Genomic DNA, 19,402 nt, shown 5'->3' on the forward strand with positions numbered 1-19,402 from the left:
TCAGTGGGTATACAGCGCAGACATGTATATCACGCAGGCTACAATACTGCCTGAAGGCACTTTTAGGCCACCTGTTCTAGTTAGGCTGACCTCTGAACCTTCATGTGACATGATGTCAGTAAGCATTGAGCGTGTCTCACAACTAAGTAGGGGTGTGAAGACATCAAATACTATTTACACCCATTACTTCAAGTAGTATACTCTCACCAAGGTACAGTCATCAATAATATGAATTAAGTACTAAATGTTGTTTACCTCAAATTACAACTACTATTGCGGTCTTGTAGTGTGATTATGTGTTAGCCCTGCAACAGACTGACAACCTGTCCAGTGATATATGATGTGAGAGGAAAAACTCTGCGGAGTGAGTATTGTTCCTCTATCTGCGTTGGATGTGTAATGAGGTGAAACTTTGCCAATTATGTTTGCAATATCAAAATAATAAAGTGATAATATTTGTACAGATTAATCCATATTTTGCTGCCCCCAGGTGGCCAAAAATCAACAACTGCCAAGCAATAAAGGACTGCATCTGAGGAGACAAGTTCTGTCTCCAACAACTCCTTTGTTGCTTGGTTAGTATTTCAGTGAAGCAAATTATACACTGCGGGTGCTGTCTTTGACATTTCCTTATATTGGTTAGCCTGAGTGTCAGACTGAAGCTCCCAGAACCTTCAGTCTGACATTGCCTCCATTGAAGGCGATTTACAAGGGGGAGGGAAATTGATTTTTCCCTAACCAATCAGTAGAGATAAACGACTCACCCAGAATCTGACATCATTAGTATCCATGCATCGGGGGTGCCGAAAACAAGTGAGCATTGCCCGTTTAAAATGTCTCCGTCATCGTGCACGCCCAGCTGCATCGCCGTTAAATCCAGTTTAGCAGCTTCCTTAATTTGGTCCTCCATTAACTCGAGTAGTGGCGAAATACCTCGATAGCATCGTTAATGTGGTCTGTAGAATCTGTAGCGGTCGCCATTGTTGTTATCCTCACCAGTTACCCACCGGTGTACAGCTTGACATCAGCGTGGCGCTGATTGGCTAATCGCTAGACCCGCCCCCACCCCCGGCGTTCATTGGTCCGTCCATCGCTTGGACGAGATAAATCGCAAATTCACTGCAGTATGCCAGACCAGAGATGCAAGCCTACTCAGTTGAGTGGGCGGGGTCTATGGAATGGAACCAGGCTATATATTGGTATCTATGTATCGTATAACCATAACACAATAAACAGTAAGTGATCATTACTAAGCAATATGCTGAAACCAAGCAGAGAATCTGGCCATATCTGTCCAAGTGGACTGTCCCACTATTTTGACAGAGAGCTTTTAGAAACTGGCATTGAGTAGTGTAGCCAAAAAAAGACATGTGACATATAAGCAGCCTTTTTAAACCTGCACTATCGACAGTAGTGTGAACATGGCTTGTAAAAAATAACAGGCAGTAGACTTCAAGGCTTGACATAAAGCTTTGGAGCTTAGAAAGTTAAAATAATTGACATTAGGGATGTCAGTTTCAGTTAGTTTTGATTTTGATAGCCCAACACCTTTCAACCGCGAGCCAACTGGTTTACGGCTAGCTGCTTTAACATGCAGAAACAAGGTCTCCAATGCCCAGCCTTCGTCTCCATGGGTTAGGTAGCCTTGGCTGCTCTGCACTGTGCACCACCTGGGTTGAGGGGGGGCTAACTAGCAACACCACTCATTCGTAATTACTGCTAGTGAGGGACGGTGTTGCTGCCGAAACAAGGAGGCCATCCTCCAGTCACCCACCAGGTTGCCCCAGTGAGTAAGCAGCTTTATTTTGAGCCGCTCACCCCCTTTAGCATTGCTAACTGTGTTAGCTGTGCTGACACTGCTAATGGTGCTAACAAAGCTAACACTGACAACATAGTTCTGTGTTCTGTCTTTCTGTCTCATTGTTTCATACGGATTACTGTTAATTTATCATGTTGATCTGTTCTGTATGATATCTATTGCACGTCTGTCCATCCTGGAAGAGGGATCCCTCCTCAGTTGCTCTTCCTGAGGTTTCTACCATTTTTTTTCCCCGTTAAAGGTTTTTTTTGGGGAGTCTTTCCTTATCTGCTGCGAGGGTCCTAAGGACAGAGGGATGTCGTATGCTGTAAAGCCCTCTGAGGCAAATTGTGATTTGTGATATTGGGCTTTATAAATAAAATTGATTGATTGATTGAATTGAGTTAACAATCCTTAAGGGGGTCTATAGCTCAAAATTAAGCCACTCACTCATTGGAGCAACCTGACGGGGGAGACTGGAGGGTGGGCACAATGTTTCCACAGCAATGCCATTGGGCCAGGAAGGCATTACCAGTGATATCACGGTGGTGCGTAGTGCAGTAAGCTGAGGAGTAGCAAAATGACCTGCAGACCAACATGCGTAACTGCTCAAAAATATTCTGGACAGTCAACCGATTAACTGTTTACTGTTGACATCCTTAATGGATATACTTTAGTTGTAAAATGCCTGCAGTACTGACTCAGTGGATATGAACTACTCAGTGACAATGAGCTCTGTATGTAGAGAGATAAATGTAACCTCAGTGCAGTCAGGTGGAAGGGAACAGAAAAGGTAGCCACTAACTTCTTGAGAGCAGCAATGAGGTACATGCTCCTGGGTAGCAAAAGGTAGACCTGGTCTGTGAGCACAGCATCAATGATCTTCTTGGCCACAAAGTCTGGATCCAGGATTGGCAGCAGTCTTGGCCACCTGATGAGCACAAGAAGAGGGATTAAGAGAACTGAATACAAGTGCTAACAGCACTAAACCACTTACCAACAATTATTACACAACCAACTTGCCATCTCTTTAAAAGGTTTCGTAAGGTACACAGGATGCACATGAATGTAACTGTGGACACCTGTCATTGCATGGCAAAGACATTTGAATTCATTTTAAAGGAATACTTCACCCCCCGAATGACTGTTTGTATATCAATAACGTTTGGTCACATTGTAACCTTGGTTCTCTGAGTGAGGAGATTATTTCCCCACCCAGTAGTTATATCATAACTATGGGAATTATCCCCATCTGGGGTAAAAGACATTGAAAATTAATCATCTTTAAGACACCACTTTAGGTGGCTGGCATGCCCCAGGCTATAAAAGCCCCACCTTGCGCATGCACCCACTGATTAACATTGACTGGAATGGGTACCGAGCGCCCTTGAGGCTGGGGAGATAATCTCCTCACTCAGAGAACCAAGGTTAAAATGTAACCGAACATTCTCTATTGTATCAAGATTATGTCCCCACTCAGTAGTTATATCATAACTATGGGAACCCTTTAAGACAGGTCCACAGGTGCCCCCCTCCGGTATTCGAATGAGACGTCCCTGCCACCAGGTACATCAGCAATAGAAAATACCCAATAGGTGTGTATATATGAAAAAACACCAATGAATTCTAAATAAATGTACAACATCTTGCTCATTCAATGGTCGGTGACACCGCCAGATGTTCTGTGTCACTGTACCAATGCCCAGGAGCCAGATGCAACCATGAGCACGACTAACCTTGCCAGACGCAGGGGCTGGGTGTAGGAAGACTGCTCAGTTGGCCAGCCTGCTGCCAGGCCGTGGACAATAATAAATTGCTACACCTTGTGTTGAGTGTACCCACGCACCCACTAGAACTGGCATACAAGCCTCTGTAAGCCTGCTGAATTGTCTCCATGACCCAATGAGACAGCCAAGCCTTTGACACCGGCTGGCCCTGGCACTGGGCCTTAAAGCAGACAAAGAGTTGGTCTGTCTTTCTAAATGCTGCAACGCACCGGACATAGACCTTCAGGGAACTAACAGGACAGAGATTTGAGTCTTTTTGACCCTCACTACCCTCCTTGGACGGGTTGAAGGGTCGCAACTCCAATGACTGATTCAAATGAAAGTCTGTGAGTAGTTTTGACAGGAATGCAGGATTGGACAACACATGACACCAGCGCCATCCGGCAGGAAACAACAACGGCTCTTATCCACTGACAGAGCGAACAGTTCCCCCACTCTTTTGGTTGATGTCACTGCCACGAGAAAAAACACTTTAAGAGACAGCCACTTAATTCTGACAGACTCCAAAGGCTCAAAAGGTTCCTGGTGCAGGGCAGCCAACACGTGACCCAGGTCCCACAGTGGAATGGCCGGGCTCCTGGTGCGCAGTGCAAGCCTCTGCGCACCTTTCAGGAACTGAGAGATGAGGCTGCAGTCACCATTTGCAAGCCTATAATACCCTGTGCGAGCAGCCTTGATAACTTCCACCATGCCTGTAAGGGGCTCAAGATGATTTTCCTTAGAGTTATACCGATACCAGTATCTGAAATGCCTTAGGCAGTATTGGGCATCGGCGAGTACAGCCTATGACAAATCCGATACCACGTAATGCCTCACGTCATTACGCATACGCACGCTACAGGCAAACAAAACGGAAACGGAGCAGAGTTTAAAAAGCATTCTACTGTCGCCTTTAAAATGTCTTTTTTTTAGCAAATTGTGTGGCTGCACTTTAACCTGTGTCTTGATCTGTGTCAACACTGGATAATAATAATAATAATAAAAAAGTTTTATGGCATTCATTCTACTACTATGTATGTATTTCTTAATATTTTACATAGAGTTTTAGGAGTTGAGACATACAACAATTCATATCCCATCCATTTTTATTTTACGCGCTGGTATTGGATCGGTACTACTCGGTACAGCCTGGAGGAAATATTAATACCCAAATACTTAATGTTTCTGATGTGAAAGGGGAGGAGTGGGTCTAGAGTTGAAGAATCCCAAGTTTTTTCAGACAGAGGCAGTATGATTGATCTGTTCCAGTTAATTGTGTAGTTGCTGATTAGATTTAAAGTTTCTTTTAATGATTTGTAGGGGTCTTGTAAAAACAATAATATATCATCTGCATAAAGACTAATTTTATGTTCTGAATGGCTATTTTGAATTCCTTTAATGTTATTGCTTTTTGTATTGCTGCGGCAAGGGGTTCAATGAAGATGGCAAATAAAGAAGGTGAGAGTGGGCATACTTGTCTGGTGTGAATCCCCGTGTTGTGATACCATTTGTGGTTATTGTGGCCATAGGTGAGATGTAAAGAATTTTGATCCAGTAGATGATGGCTGATATTTTCAGCACTCTCAATACTTTGAATGTGGTGCTGGAAGGGAAGACTGTCACCATCTTCAATGTCCAGGACAAAATTAAAGCCACACTCCTCAAGATGGAATTGTGGCGTGGCCATCTCAATCGCAGAGAATTTGACAGCTTTCCAACACTGGATTTTCTCTTTGCTGCTGGAGAGGACGTGGAGGGAGCACAATTGCATCCTTCAAGCAACATCTACAAGACCTCGACTCGCAGCTGGGAATATATTTCCTAGAATTAGACGCAAGCTTTGAGTGGATCAGAAATCCATTTTGGTACAAAACGCACAAGTCAGATCCAAGCTTTCACCAAGAGAGCCTTGTGGTCATAGCATCAGATGAGACACTGAAGACATCTTTCAGGGAGAAAGGTTTGAATGACTCTTGGCTCCACATCCAACCTGAGCATCCTGAGCTGGCTGACTATGCTCTGAAACTGTTGATGCTTATTCCAACCACCTACAACTGTGAAGTTCGATTTTCTACACTTGTTGGCCTGAAAACAAAGCAGCGCAACAGGGTCAGTGTGGACTACCATATGAGACTGAAAGTCTACAGTTTGGAGCCAGACATTGCTTCACTCATGGTCCAGAAAAAGCAGCACCATTCTTCCCATTAAGATGGCCAAAATAAGACAACAATGAGTGAGTACAGAGACTGATAGGATGTATGATGTATGTAGAGTGAAAGTTGTGGGTGTGACAGTGAGTTAAAGACACTTGTTTACGAAGCTCTCTGCACTCTGACAGTTGAGTCCCCCACTCTACCTCTGAAACATTCCGCCCATAGAAACCCATTGTAAAACCTTCATACTCCAAACAAGTTTGAATATTCCATAAAGTTTGAATGGGACTTGAAAGTTGAAATAGAAAATTTCACCAAAAATTTGACGGGTGCCCGCTGCCGCCACCGTACTGATGTACCACAGCAAGCAGGTACTGCATTCTACAGGCAGTGCATACTGCATGTACTACATATGCTACAGGTACTGAAGAGGCAAAAATCGGTGCCTGGAATTGGGCCTGGAGGCTCCCGACCTTGTCCTCAACGTTGCTTCTCAGTTGTCCTCTGATATCGATCCAGTACCTTGGATTTAGCTAAGTAATACTCAAAGAAACACTGGAGACAGGCAGAGTCCGATGCAATCGAGTTTAATGTGTTCACAAGCTTTAACACATACAACTCATGAGTCAAGCCCCGGAGCCGGACTGAAAACTCACTCTCGGCGCGTCTGTTTTTATGCTGGTGGAGACTGGGTAGAGTCTCCACCTCCTTCTGCTAATCCATCCCACTCCAATCCAAAGCTATTGGTGGCAACCTTTTTCTTTTTGTCCAATCATGAACAGGCCCGTTTTTAATGGTGTATCACTTTCATTTTGAGCCTGGAATTTCCCAAATCTTCCACCCTTAGCTTTAGATTTGCTTTTACTTTATTTTTAAAAAACATGTGAATCTTAGGGACTTTCTTTATGCAGCCCCTTGTGCCCTTATGTAATATGAACCTTTAAATGTGCATCAGGTAATACAAACATTTGAATGTGTGTGTGTGTTATCATTATACAGAACATGATAGGTTATATGTGTGTTCTTTAGTGTGGATACAATGTCAGCTCATAACCCTGTATTGTGAACACTTTGACATGTATAACAGTGCTTTAACACATATAGATGCATTTCATAAGATCTTATACATTAAACATGGTTATATAATGGTTATGTGGCTTTTGTTTCTTAATCAACTTATGCAGTATAACACTTTTACTTGATTAGGGATTAACTCTTACACTACAGTACTGAGTACTACATGTGTATAATATTGTATGTCTTTATAATATGTAACAACATGTGTTTAACATTCATAAAACCAAAAGTATCTACAGTAGTATTAGTAGTAAAGGCTGTAATGTAGCATGACAGATAGCTAACACTGATATATAATGTTTATATGCTGTTTAAAAAGGAGATTATGCTCCTGTCATGTCTGCATTTGAGATTCAGAGACACGCACACACCATCTGTCTGTGTGTCAGTGGTCCTGGTAATTAACGAGAGGCTCCTGCAGCGAGGGGCAGTGAGCAGTTTAGAAAGCAAGCAGTTTTTTAATGGATTTAAAACCTCTCAAACTCCTCCTTGTTATGGCCAAAATGTGAGTCCAATCGTCAACATGAGGATACCACCAGCGAGAGGAGATTCTCCCGAACACAGAAATGTCTTCTTTCTGTTTATGGTGTCAAAAATGTGATCATGGTCGCAGGTAAGAAAACTGGTGCCGCCAGCTGTTTTCCAACCGATCTAAACACCATTTGAAACATGTGAAATGTACTATCCAAATAATGTTGTGGCAATGGTGGTTGCATTTGGTTGAAGACTTTTGGAGATATAGATGTTAATTGATTTTGCATATTCTTAAAAATACAGAGTGACAGTGTTCTGAATTGACTATAGGTTGCAGCGTTTTGTCACAATTCAGTGGATGTGCTGAACAAGTTTCAGCTGTGTAGGACACACTGGTGATTTATTATGATTTTTTGAAGTGTGGAATGTGAAACTGAAATTTAGATTTAACGTAATAAGCCACGCCCCCTTTAAGCAATAATTTTCAAATTTTGTGGATCAACTGAGACATGACCCTAGCTGATGCAAACCAAGTTTTGTATAAATATATCTGGCCGATTATGAGATATAAACTTTTTGCTTGTGTAGCACCCCCTATTGGTTGATTTAAATCAAACTTTCAGGGTTTGATTCAGATGCTTATGGCAACATTTCCTTCAGGTTTTGTGACAATTGGCTGAACGGTCAAGGCGTAAAAGCCATTAATGTGCCACATCCCCTCTAAAGTTCATTGAACAATATCATCAAAACGCAATGACATATCAAAAAGTCTTTGACCACTCAAAAAAAGCTCCATCCCATGATGATCAGCAGAATGTTTGGTACAAATCTGACCTATGCCTTAGGAGATGTAAAAATGGTGTTTTTCAGAAAAATCATTATGGCGGACAATCTAGTGGGCGGACCTTGAGGGGTCTTTAGGCCCTCATAGAATTCCTTCACCTGCCCATGTGTTTCAAGTTTCAAGTTAATCTGACATACGGTGCAACGGGGGTGGCGTTTCAAATCCAAATTTCCCTTGACCTTAATTATAGCGCCCCCATCTGGCTTATTGGCTTTTCATATTTTGAGCACCATTTGCACACAACTTCCAGTCATTGGTGAAAATATCATGTCTCTACGATGTACCATCTCACGGGAATTTGCGAAAACATCTCTGAATAATAATAATAATAATAATAATAATGATAAAACAGCACAAAAACAAAAGGGTTTCAGCCCTTCGGGCTTGAACCCCTAATAAAATGGCACAAAAACAAAAAGGGTTTCAGCCTTTCGGGCTTGAACCCCTAATGAAAGTGATACAATAAAGCTGGCCTGCAGTAACTTGTAAACCTACAAAAAATAGCAAGCTAGTGTACATGGATGTTAATGTGTTGCTTGGCAACAGTCCAGTCCCAGTCCAGTTGCACCACAATTTGTGTTGGTGGAGCCAAATACATCAAAAAATAAATCATAGTCCTTTTTTTCCCTTCCTTTTCACTGTTAAATGTTGAACATAGAACTGTTGTATACAAGAAGTATCACATGAAAGGTAGAGATGTGTTGCTGTTTATCATAGGCATGAGGCCGCAGACGGAGTGCCGAAGACACTAATATGATATTCAGTACAACAGAACTCTATTAAATATTAAATTAAAATTTCTAATGTCCTGCTGGGCAGATTAAATATTTACAGTAAGTTGTAGTTACTTAGGATAAGTCTGGTGGGTTTTTTTTTTTGTTTGTTTGTTTTTTTTACAGATCCAATAAAAGCCCCAAGCCAACCAGCATGTGTTAAAATTACAGTGAGCATCCGTTTTAGTAAATTACTGAGCTTTTTAAAAATTCAAACTGTATATTTGTCAGATGTTTTTATCAGTAGAGACCAACAACAAATTGTCTGTTTTTCTATCTACTTTTGTGTAAAACAACATTCAAACTTTAATGACACACAGAACATTGGACTGACAGTGTCAGCCCCCCCACTCCCAGATGTCTTGGGGTCAAGATTTAAAGGTGTTTGGAGACTTGTGTTCATCTTTGTTTCTGTCTCCCTGCGTTCATCCATCCATCAGATCCCTGAAGCCACCAGGACACACACTTTACGCCTGACCTGTCACTTTCTGCTTCTCACATCTGTTCCCCTTCAAAACAACACAGAGCATCCTAAAATACCTCCACCTTATTAAAGGAATACATGTTGTAAAGGTTTAATTCAGATTCTGCAAAGTCACACAATGCACAAATAATATAAAAATAATATATAAATAATTTTTTTGAATGCCTAGTTTTTTAAGTTTTTAAATATTGAAATCTTTAATCTGACTCTTTCCCCTTGACTGCTGTAACACTGGAATTTCTCAATTGTGGGATCAGTAAAGGTGTATCTTATCTTATCTTATCTAATCTTATCTTGTCTTATCTTATCTTAATAAACTACCAGTTGAGGCAGTGGCACACCAGCAGATTCCTTGTTCAACAAGATGTTTTTGTTAATGGCTTTGAAGAGAGCATAAATACGTTTCACTCTTCATTCAGATCCATGTTGGAAAGGGCATTCTGCTTGGTAAGTACTGAGCCTACGATTGGATAAATGAGACTTGGATTATATTGCACAAGTTGTGTGAGAGTTTGTATAGGGATGAATGCAGACCCCTTTTAATTTAATTAATCAAGAATGTTAACTGTTTTGGATTCTGTGCTCACTGGAGGCATGCCAGAAAAAAAAAATCCCTCACAAATTCAATAGTACATAGAGTGAGTTCTCTATAGTATCAAGATTATCTCCCCACCCAGTAGTTATATCATAACTATGGGAATTATCCCCATTTGAGGTAATCGACGTGGAAGTTAATAATCTCCACTTTACGTGGCAGGAATGCTCCAGGCTATAAAAGCCCCACCTTGCGCATGAACCCACCGATTAATTGATTTCCACCTGTCGAAGTCGACGAGGAGTTGACTCCGACAGGAGAGAGAGAGGATTTAAGCGTTTTATCCACATACCTTAGTTTAGGTTGGAGAGCTGGCCTTTGCGGGTCCCTCTCGAGGATAGCTAAACGCTGTTTCTTCTTTTTGAGAATAAGGAGTGAAACAGTTGAGAGGGGTGCTATATCTGTGTATTGCAGCTGTCTCTTTACGTACAGTTGAGGCATGGTAGCCCGCTCGAGCCTGACTTATTCGGGGTGCAGTTGGCGCAATCCTCGGGGGTTTAGTTGCCTGCTCGAGTCATGGGGCAGCGAGTGGCTTACCTCCACATTTAGCCACCACGAGATGTAGCTGGTTTTGCGGAGGCTTCCCACTTCCTCATTAAAACACAGAATCCCCCTCCAGTAGAAGTGTCCCGCTGTCTGGTGTCGAAGACGAAAATAATCCATACTGTGGCCACACTTACATCTGTTCGTTCAGGGAAACTAATTAAAGACAGTTAGCAGCACTATTGCTATAGCTGAAGAGTGCACTTTCTAGTAGCATTACAGTGACGTCACTCTCCAAACAAAACAAAAAAAAAAAAAAAAAAAAAAAGGAGAGAAAAAGACGATGGCAAGCCGGCAGGGCCCTTCTTGTGTGGGCTGTAATGTTAATATACCAGTAGAGGATGGCCATGACTACTGTGTGTTATGTTTGGGAAATGAGCAAGCAGTGACTCCTCGTGATAATCTGGCTACATGCACAAACTGCTTCTGCCAGGCAAAGGGAAGCCCATTGCCATTCATTTGGCAGACATCCACCAGCTCCTTCTCAGGGCCTGCAGCCAACAAAGCGCCCTAAGTTAGCGGGTCCGGCAGTGGGGGATGGGGGCCCATCAGGGTGCTCCCCCCACCTCCATTAATACAGTTTCAGTAGGGGGTGAGCGGACTCTGTCACATAGGAACTTCCTTGCTCCTGGGCCCTCTGCTGGGTTGGATAAGATTCCCTCCTCCCTTGGGTTGGAGGAGGAGATAGACATTCTTGGCCTATGGCCTTTAGAGAATGATGAGTTGGCCTCAGAGGGGCAGCAGGTGCCTGTAAAAGAGCATGACGAGCAGTCACCTCTCCTTCAGGAAATTATTGGCCGGGTTGCTTTGGCTCTGGGGCTTGACCTGCCAGCTGGTCAGGGTCCTGCCCCTTCCTGTTTTGATGATGAAAAAGGGAGGCGACCCACATGGTTCCCTGTGCCCCTCCTTTCTGATTTTAAGGAGGTGGTCAGGAGTCAGTTTACAACATCGACGGCAGTGGCACGCTGGTGGGGGCTTTGTCGTCATACGGCTGCGGTTGACAACCTCTGGCAGTGCTATGGCAAGTTTTTGGGTGGCCAGGCGCCATCTCTGGCTGTCACAGTCCTTGCTGCAGACAGAGGATAGGGCACGTCTGCTCAAACTGCCTGCCGAGCCATCTGCCTTGTTTGGGCCTGATGTATCCATGATGATTCAGCAGGGCCAGGAAGCCCGTCGCTGTGCTAAGGAGGTGTCAGGCACCTTGAAGCGAGGTCAGGGCTGGCAGCGGCCTCAGCCGCAGCAGCCCAAGCAACCTCAGCCTGCTTGGGTGCAGGAAGATCTGTAGGGCCAGCTGGACGCAGCATAGCACGGCAAGTCTAAATGGGGCAGAGTACGTGGCAGTGGCCAGGGACCACCAAAGGCCATGCCTCAGTCCTTACGCAACATCACCCCCAGCCTTCCCTTGCCCTCAGACGGCATGGGAGGCTCTGGGGGCAAACCCCTGGGTTGTTTTAACAATGACCCAGGGGTATCGTTTACAGTTCCAAGGCGCTCCTCCTCTGATGAGGTTGGCTGCATTTTCAATTACTGCAGACCACCAGCACAGGGAGGTCCTGTCCTTGGAAATCTTCACTCTCATGGCGAAGTCAGCTATCAGGGAAGTGAAGGAAAAAGATCAGCAGGCAGGGTTTTATCCCCGCTATATTCTTGTTCCGAAGTGGGACAGGATGCGCAGGCCTGTCTTAAACTTAAGGGGGTTGAATAAGTTTCTCAGGCCCCTGAAGTGCAAAATGTTTAAAGTATCTAGGGTCAAGAAGGCACAGGAGGTTTCTCAGGTTTGCCTTTGAGGGAAAAACATTCGAATTCTGTCACCTCCCCTTCAGTATCTCACTGGCACCCCGCACATTCACCAGGTGCATGGATGCGGTCTTGGGGCCTCTGCGGCAGCAGGGTCTCAGGATACTGAACTATTTAGACGACTGGCTAATATGTGCACAGAGGAGCTGTGCTGCCATCATGTGTCTGTGCTGCCTCGCTCATTTTTGGCTGGGTGCCAGGGTCACGTGGCGGCTGTGTCTCCGCCTCTTGGGTCTTATGACAGCTTCGGTACAAATGGTGCCACTGGCTCTTCTACACATGCATCCAGTCCAGAGGCGCTTGTCACCATGCAGCTTTGTGTGGACCTCAGGTGGTGGCAGGACCCACTCAACATCTCGAGGGAAAGGATGCTTTGTCCAGTACTGCATTACCTCAAATTAACCACAGCAATGTAATAAAAAATACTTACATGCATTCATGCTTGGGCACTGTTATTTACGTGACAACACCTGAACAGAACACACACACACATTGGCTGTTTGTTTCTACCGCTCCCCTCGCTGGAAGCGGACCTCCCGCCGCCAGCCTCCGCCTTGATTAAACGCCGAAAATTAAATAAAAGAGGGAGACAGGTGTCTCCTATTTTATCTTTTTTTGTTATACTTCTCCCTCTCCCCTCGCTGGAAGCGTCGGACCTCCCGTCGCCCGCTCCCGTTGCCCGCTCCCGTTGCAAACGCGGAGGTCTCCCTCTCCGCTGAGCACCCACAGCGCACGCCCGGCCTGTTAAATAGCCTGTAACCATGACAACTGTGTGACACAAACTCAGTGCTTTAGTGATTAGATCATGTCGGGCTCGGTCGGGTTCGGACAGAAATATGCAGCACTGGAAATGGAAATGCACGTGAGGTTTTTTTTTTTTTTTTTTTTTTTTACAATCTAGGAACCGTTTGCAGGAACCGTTACGCCAAATGTGATGGGACCCGGTTCCAAAAAAGAACCGGATCCGGATCCCAACCCTACATGGCACACCAGTGGCCTCAAGGCCTGCTGTATGCATTTTCCCTCGTTCACTCTTCTCCCGAATCTGCTGCTGAGAGTTCAGAAGGAGGAAGGGCAGCTGATCTTGGTGGCCCCGAACTGGCCCTACATGACATGGTTCTCGGAAGTGGTGCTTTTCCTGGCCGGGAGGCCATGGGAGCTCCCTGTCTGGTGGGAACTTCTGAGTCAGGCTCAGGGGGCCCTGCTCCATCCCTTTCCACAGGGGCTCAAACTTTGGGCCTGGCCCCTGATAGGGCCGGCTTGAAAGGCTTGGGACTTGCACAGTCAGTGGTTCAGACCATGCAGAGTGCTAAGGCACCATCTACGAGGGCTGCATACTCTTACTGCTGGGAGCTCTTTGCATCATGGTGCACAACTAACCGGATCAATGCACTGACATGTGCAGCCCCAGAGGTGCTCTGGTACCTGCAGGGGCTGCTTGAGGCAGGAAAATTAGAGATGTATCGATACCACTTTTTCCTTCCCGATACTGATTCCGATCCCTGAACCTTAGGTATCTGCCGATACTGAGTACCGATCCGATACCAGTGTGTAAAATAAAAATGGATGCGATATGAATTGTTGTATGTCTCAACTCCTAAAACTCTATGTAAAATATTGAGAAATAAATACATAATAGTAGAATGAATGCCACAAAATTTTATCAAATGTTGACACAGATCAAGACACAGGTTAAAAAGTATATTTTAAAAATATTTTAAAGGCTACAGTAGAATGTAGGGCTGCACAATATTGGAAAAAACTGACATTGCGATATTTTTTATATAGATATTAAGAAATACAAGAACTTTGACCAGATGACTTAAAGTAAGAAAATTCAAAAATAGTGGCACAAGTAGAGAGAGCTACAGACACAGGACAACTGCAGAGGCTACCAGCTTCATTTGAAACAGACTGCTTTATAAAAGGGCCGTCTTTTATCATTACCTCTGTATCTTTATATTTTTACTTTTTATCCGCTCCCGTTGCCTTGATAATCTTAATGCATCATGCCGTCATTTCAAACTCAATACTTCCTACACTTGTTTCAAATTAAAAGCCCCTTATAAACTTGGCTGAGAGAATCCCTCCATTTTCTAAATAGGCTTTTATTGTGAAACATTTGTAGGAACATGCTGTGGAGAAATCAGTGACTTTTATGTTTACGTATGGTACTTCAAATGTAGCTCCTGCCGTCTGCTGGCACTTTTTAGGTGACAACAACAACACAGCTGGCACATGAACAGATACAGTGACTCAAATAATAGTAAAAGTAATAAAAATAGGACAAGAATAACCCGATGACATCACACACGTCGTGAAAGACGACCGGGGATAATTGGTGTGGACCATCGTGTAGTGTGTCATGTCTGTCGGCCAAGTCACGGCGTGATTTTATGACTCCACAATCGTCTAATGTGACAGAGTGACTTTCAGAACGGGCAGAAAAGTTGTGTAGTGTGTACCAGGCATAAATCCTCCTTTACCGTTTCTCCCTCTTGCATGTCGCTCATTTTCAGTGTGTGACTGCAGCGTGTGCATGAGAGGGGGAGGGGCTGCTGTTGTCAGAGAGGGAGAGACAGCGAGAGAGAGGCGAGCGGAGCAGAGCAACGAGCAGAGCTTCAGAGCTGCTTTTCTGAAGCAAAACAAAAGTTAACATGTTCTAAAAAAAGAAAACATTGCATGTCCTGCAATGTGACTATCGCACATGTGCACATCAGCGTGCATATGCTTAATGACGTGGTATCGGATTGGTCATAGGCTGTACTTGCCAATGCCCGATGCCGCATTTTAGGCAGTAATGGAGGCATTTCCGATACTGGTATCGGTATCTGTACAACTCTAAGAGGAATCATGGTGTTCATGTGTTTCTTTTAATGACAGCAGGCAATATGACAACTTAACTATTATTTGAACTGTACATTGAACTAAACATCAGAACATTCATTCTTCACCATCTTCACCACCCTCGGAGCATTTAAAAAAATGCAGATATTTTTTGTCTGCTTTTCAGGTGGACACTCTCTGTCTGCTGATGGGAGTGTTCTCACTTGTGTGTGTGTGTGTGTGTGTGTGTGTGTGTGTGTGTGTGTGTGTGTGCGCGCGCGTGAATATTTCTGTGTGTGTGTGTGTGTGTGTGTGTGTGTGTGCCCGCCCGCGCGGGCCCATCGGGGTGGAACTCAGCCATACACGATACAGAGAGCATAGGAGAACTGTAAAGGCGCGACCATGTAGAGACAGAAATGACATGCCATCGTGCAAATAAGATAAATAACACAAGGTTATTTAGTTTGTTTCATAAAAGGACAAGGTAGACCTGTTCTATAGGAAAGGTAACCTTAAATGACTTCTGTTGTGATCTGGCACTATATAGAAAATAAAATCAAATAAAAATTAACTTGACCTTCAAGGGGGGTCAGGGATGCCGTTGGGGGGAGGGGGCGCCCCCCCAATATAATGGTAGGGGAAATACTGCACAAATTCTTTATCATTATTATTATGCCGCATTTTTCGTCATCTAACTACTTCAACATAATAAAACCATTTTAATGCTAAAATATTCAGCTCCATTAGAAATGCTCCATTTGGAATGCTTATTAGTTTTCACATTCATAACATTCAAAACTTCCGAAATATTCAACATTTTTCAGGCATTTTTTCTCCTTTCAAGTGGATGGCGGTATCTTCAAACTTGACACAACTTCCAACTTTTCTTCAGGCATTTTGAATTCCTATCTCCTCATTTATATTGTAGAAACGCCATTCCATCTCTAAAACGTTCCCCATCTTATCTACATTCTTACTTGTATTCAACATTCATATCCCATTCATACTTTTTGAAATATTCAGACTTGCTCGGAGCATGGAAAAAATGCGCTCCTCAGGTTTTATAATGGATCTATGTGGAACAAAGTGCTGACATCATCTCTAGAGTGAAGAGGGGCTCTAAAACTGTCTTAAAAAATGTATCTTAAACCCGCTGGCATGGCCACAAAAATGCAGGAAAACTTGTGCTGGTCGCAGACATGTCCTTATGGAATCACTCACACTTACACATTTGGCTCACTGAGCCTCGAAGCGCAGGGACAGCCAAATTTTTCCTCATTCACTCCTATGTAAACTGAGAGGAGAAATTTCTTGAAAACAGCTGGGGGCACCAGTTTTCTAAACTACGACCAAGATCATATTTTTAACTCCACAAACACAAAAACAACACCAGGCGTTCGGGAGAAGCATATCTCTCTGAAAAACCCATTATTTTGATGATTGGACCAATGGTTTGGGTATAAAAAGAAGTTGTTTTGAGAAGTTTGCTCTCCACTAAAACAGATCTCCTCTGTCTGTTCTGTGTGTCCCTCTTCTCTGTGCTCTCTCAGGTGGCCCTCATTAATTACCATGACAATGGCTGCTGACACACAAACACAGCCCTCGGGAGATGACGTCACACAGCCCAGAGGTAAGGGAAACGCTTAGTATGCTATTTACAGAGATAGCACTGGCGATCTGAACCGGTCAGTGGTGAAAAAAAGCACTTTTAATGCACAAACTTATACGGGACGCATTTCCCCATTACCGTTTTAGCTCGTTTTGCGGCTCCCGGTTGCATCCGCCTCCCTCAATACTGAACCAATTTTAAAACAAGTTGTACCTATGAATCATACGCACACATACACATGGGGAAATAGGGCCCAGGTTGAAAAATACCGAAGTTATCCTTTAAAGCCAGCATTGCAGTGTAGTGTCAGCTTTTCAAGAAATTTGAAATAGTCAACAGTATTGGTATCATTCAATTTTTCAATAATGTTTATACTAATTAAGCTCATTCCCAGCTTTCTATCTATTTCTGTTAATTCACCTTCTTACACATTAAAGCCCGCATTGCAGTGTAGTGTAACCTTTTCAAAACACCTTCAAATATTCCTCATCATTCATACATGCATGGTATTATTCAACTTTTCAAGCGAGCATTGCAGTGTAGCGTAAGCTTTTCAAACAACCTTAAAATATTCCTCATCATTCATACATGCATGTTGTTATTCAACGTTTAAAGCGAGCATTGCAGTGTAGCATAAGCTATTATGCTTAATTAGGACATGCTTGCTGTGGCTTCTCTTATTCAAAACATTCAAACTAACAGCGTTTTTCAGGCATTTTTCCCCATTCAAATGAATGGAGGAATCTTCAAACTTGACACAAATTCATACTTATTCATACATCATAAAGCCTAGCTCCTCATTCATACATTCACGTAGAAACTCCATTCAAACTTTAAAATGTTCCTCCTCTTTCATACATTCTAATTTTCATTCAACTTCGAAATCCCATTCAAACTTTTTGAAATATTCAAACTTGTTCATAGCATGGTAAAAATGTCCTCCTCAGGTTTTACAATGGGTTTCTCTGGGGCAGAATGTTCAGGGCTAGAGTGGGGGAATCAACTGTCAGAATGCAGAGAGCTTGTCTCTCTAACTCACTGTCATACCCACAACTTTCACTCAGCGAACATCATTTTTCTTAAAAATGGAGTAAAACTTGTCCTCTTTCAAACAATCTTACTTTGGAAGCAATCAGACTTACACATTAGGCACAGTGAGCCTGAAGGTGAGAGAAACTCCACCAACTGACGCATTATACTCAATGTTTAGCCTGAAGAGAAATCTCTGGAAGACAGCAGATCATGCCAGTTTTGTAACCTGTGACCATGCTCACATTTTTGACACTACAGACATTAATTTCACACTGCTTACTCCTCAGGTTGTCCTCTCTTTCAGGGTATGCACATCATAATGATCTTGTTATCATTACTGAAGAAAGGCCAGCAGTTTGAGAAGAGTGCTTCAACTAAATCTCTCAATTAACTGCCTCAGCCAAGAGTCACTGAGCAGTTACCATTACCATGGCAACATGAGCTCATGAGTGCAGTGTGACACATAAGTGCACGCACGCACGCACGCACGCACGCACGCACGCACGCACGCACACACAAGAATTAAGACAATTTACAAACAAAATTAGACAACCTGCTGTCCTGATCACTTTTTTGAGGCAATACACACAAATTTCACCCTCTGTGTTAATCAGGGTCTCAAAATATTATATAAAAGCAAGACAATGTTTTTTGAATTGGAAAGCTCAAACATGGAAGGTGAGTCTCAGCTCGATCTCTGTAACGTTGAAGTATTCCACAGTATTGGTATCATTCAACTTTTCAATAATATTCATAATTAAGCCAATTCCCACCTCATCTATTCCTACTACTTTACCTTTTCTTACACATTTAAGCCAGCATTGCAGTGTAGCGTCAACTTTTTAAATGACCTTGTCATATTCCATAGTACTGGTATCATTTAACTTTTCAGTGACATTCATACACATAAAAGCCAGCAATGCAGTGTAGCTGCAGCTTTTCAAAAAATCTTACAATACACATTATGCATGCTTTAATAGTATTATTCAACATTTATAACCAGCATTGCAGTGTAGTACCAACTATTCAGCGTTGGCATTCATACTTGCAATTTCTTCAGAATATGCATTCTCTGCAGAAAAATTGGTCCACGCTTTTGTTATCTCAAGGCTGGATTACTGTAACTCTCTATTATCAGGTAGCTCTAGTAAGTCCTTAAATACTCTCCAGCCAATTCAGAATGCAGCAGCACGTGTACTAACAGGAACTACACTGAACAAAAATATAAACGCGACACTTTTGTTTTTGCTCCCAGTTTTCATGAGCTGAACTCAAAGATCTAAAACATTTTCTTAGCAAGCATCTTGATATGCCATACCTGTGAGGTGGGATGGATTATCTCGGCAACGGAGAAGTGCTCACTAACACAGATTTAGACAGATTTGTGAACAATATTTGAAGGGAAACGGTCTTTTGTGTGTATAGAAAATGTTTTAGATCTTTGAGTTCACCTCATGAAAAATGGGAGCAAAAACAAAATTGTTGCGTTTATATTTTTGTTCAGTGTAAGAAACAAGATCATATTTCTCCTGTTTTAGCTTCTCTGCACTGGCTCCCTGTAAAATCCAGAATTGAATTTAAAATCCTACTGTTAACTTATAAAGCTCTAAATGGTCAAGCTCCGTCATATC

The 19,402-nt window shown here is 43.0% G+C and overlaps 1 protein-coding gene across 3 annotated transcripts in view; it reads right to left on the reverse strand.

Moving 5' to 3' along the window:
- LOC126408993 (epidermal retinol dehydrogenase 2-like) overlaps window positions 1-19,402 on the reverse strand; it is a 209,093-nt gene that overhangs the window by 70,671 nt on the left and 119,020 nt on the right. For all 3 annotated transcript variants that reach the window (XM_050074849.1, XM_050074847.1, XM_050074846.1), the window contains one exon: window positions 2,604-2,729. In XM_050074849.1, coding sequence (XP_049930806.1) covers window positions 2,604-2,729 — 126 coding nt within the window. The remainder of the gene's footprint in view (window positions 1-2,603; window positions 2,730-19,402) is intronic.

Source organism: Epinephelus moara, chromosome 21 (genome assembly GCF_006386435.1).
Source record: "Epinephelus moara isolate mb chromosome 21, YSFRI_EMoa_1.0, whole genome shotgun sequence".
Taxonomy (NCBI): Eukaryota; Metazoa; Chordata; class Actinopteri; order Perciformes; family Serranidae; genus Epinephelus; species Epinephelus moara.